We start from the raw sequence: 2206 nt of genomic DNA, 5'->3' as shown, positions 1-2206 counted from the left end.
GATATTAAAAGATACCCACATGTGTAGATGTGATATTAAAAGATACCCACATGTGTAGGGAGAGGTAGTATAACTTTGTAATTATAAAAGTAAGTGTATAGCTTTTCATGTCTTTTTTCTCTTAAAAAATGTAGCCCTAAGGGCATTATTATATTTTAAACATTTCCCTACAACTATTACTACATCCCAATGGCCATAGAGAAGAGCATCAAGGTCTAGTCTCTTGAGCCTCATTTCCGACTTGGAATTCGTCCTTTTTCCCTCCTCTTCTCCTCTCTTTCTTCTCATTTCTCCTCTCTCCTAAGAGTTGGAGTTCATCTCTTCTCTTTTTCCCTTGAGATCACATTTTATTTATGTGAATGACCTAGAAATCAACAATTCTAACATAAACATACTCTAGTACAACTAAAGCGTGGTTGAGGTATTTTACTCCTATATGACCACAAAGGTGGTTATCATTCCCATATATATGGTATCATGAAACTCCAATATGCATCGGTCTATCTTGGACAAAAACATGTAACATAAAAAACCAGTACATGTTTATTTTTCGTATCACCAGACAAACCCACCAGTACTGCTGACCGTTGTATAGTTGAGGTAAAATAGATCATTTAGAGTAAAAAAAATGCAATTTTAAGGAAACTACAACATCATGACAATAACGGATAGCCCTTACAGTAAAGTACATGGCTTGAAAGCTACATTTAAGCAATCTGAAATTCCAAGTAGCACACTGTCACAGTAATTCACCAATACAGAAAATTATTTAATGTTTTGAAGACATTTATTTGTTCAACTTGGCTGACAAAGGAAATTTAGTGCTTGTTAAAGACAGGGCAGCCAGGAGCTGAGATGTGAGGCGTTCCAGATGCTTCAGCTTTTGATCCTCCAATGAGAGGGGCTATCACTATACTGGGGTCATAAAAGAATTCCACACTTTCAACTCGGTTCGACTCGTCAAGCTGCGGCATGCAACAGTAAAATTAGTAACCCAAAAAGATAAGGTTGAAGAAGAAGAGCAGAACAATAGTAATGGTTGTATATATCTAAGAAGAGGCAAAGGAGATTTACCCTCACGACTCCCAAGCCGTAGAATTCTACCATCTCTCCTGTCGGAGGATGCCCCTGGAAGGGACCCTCCATGAAAGCCCAGTGTCTGAATTTATAGGAGATCACAGGAGGGCCAGAATAAACTTCAAATATTTCCAAAGCAAATCCTCGAGTAAATGTTCTTACGAACGCCTCGTTGGATGACTGCAACGTTTCCGCATCTGGGTTGTAAGCTCTCAAGCTTTCTGGCAACGATGTCTGAAGAAATGCATTGTAACTTCCTACTTTCATAACCTCTTGTAAAGACATGGGGCGCCTCCCTGTATGGAAACAAGCCACGCAATTACTGATATAACATCTTTATTCTTTGGATGTTACGCGGAGAGAAATAAAGAGTGAGATCTTATGAATATTAATTACCATTGACGCTGTGCGTGAATTTTTCAGCATTAACAGTTTTGTAGTCCTCCGCGTTCACCTTATGAACGATCTCCATCTCCCACGTCTTCACAATATTCTGAACTCTTTCTTCGAGGGATCCTTCAGGCCACACCTACAAAATATTCGTAATATCGTCACTCAAAAGGAGATATATGGATCAATAATACTGAAGAAAAAAATGCTTCCAAGCAAAGTTGATCTTTACATTTGTTCGGCCTTCTTCAAAGAGCTTGTTCACTACATCATAATTCGGAGGACCTCCAAACCTCCACACTGTATTCTTCTCTCCTTCTCCGTAAATGTGAGATCTGTACTTGTCACCCATATCGGAAGCCTCGGATGCCTTTGTTGTGAGACAGAGAGGGTCTGCTCAAGACGCTGCACGCTGAAGATGACGGATTCAGATGATTTAGATCAGACCATTATACAGAGAGAAGAAAAAGTTGAATTTCATTTCATACTAGGAATTCTTTAACATTGGATTCGACAGGTAGGTGTAGCCACCTTTTTCGAGTATGAATGTATAAATATATATATAGACTTTTCATGTCTGCTCTAGGCAAGAAATGCTGTTTAATTTAATGAATCAACTTGCTCCACTCTCCTTTATTATATATCAAGTTAATTGTCTGCTCAGATTTCGGAATCTGTCCATGGTTTTAGAGGTATAGATAATAACTAAAAATGGATGATAGTGTTGGCACATATTCCT

At 38.4% G+C, this 2206-nt stretch overlaps 1 protein-coding gene across 1 annotated transcript; it reads right to left on the bottom strand.

Annotated features, from left to right (window-relative positions):
* Positions 1 to 559: 559 nt before the first annotated feature.
* Positions 560 to 1893, bottom strand: LOC137946483 (pathogen-related protein-like). The gene is made up of 4 exons (XM_068792796.1): positions 1700 to 1893; positions 1474 to 1606; positions 1075 to 1373; positions 560 to 965 (listed from the first exon to the last, which is right to left on the bottom strand). Exons 1-4 carry the CDS (start codon positions 1817 to 1819, stop codon positions 819 to 821), a joined length of 699 nt encoding a protein of 232 aa, XP_068648897.1. The 5' UTR covers positions 1820 to 1893; the 3' UTR covers positions 560 to 818.
* Between the last annotated feature and the right edge of the window lie 313 nt (positions 1894 to 2206).

This window comes from Aristolochia californica, unplaced genomic scaffold (assembly GCF_029961685.1).
Source record: "Aristolochia californica isolate CCGP_79_NKW_82.1479 unplaced genomic scaffold, dmAriCali1.0.hap1 SCAF_12, whole genome shotgun sequence".
NCBI classification, from domain to species: domain Eukaryota; kingdom Viridiplantae; phylum Streptophyta; class Magnoliopsida; order Piperales; family Aristolochiaceae; genus Aristolochia; species Aristolochia californica.
The sequence above is the reverse complement of the archived record's forward strand: the minus strand, read 5'-3'. Positions and strand labels throughout refer to the sequence as shown.

Coding starts and splice junctions, on each gene's coding strand:
- LOC137946483 (XM_068792796.1), bottom strand. CDS start 1,819: ATGGGTGACAAGTACAGATCTCACATTTACGGAGAAGGAGAGAAGAAT. Junction 1,607..1,699: donor TTGAAGAAGGCCGAACAAAT/GTAAAGATCAAC, acceptor AATATTTTGTAG/GTGTGGCCTGAAGGATCCCT. Junction 966..1,074: donor ACGGCTTGGGAGTCGTGAGG/GTAAATCTCCTT, acceptor TGCATGCCGCAG/CTTGACGAGTCGAACCGAGT.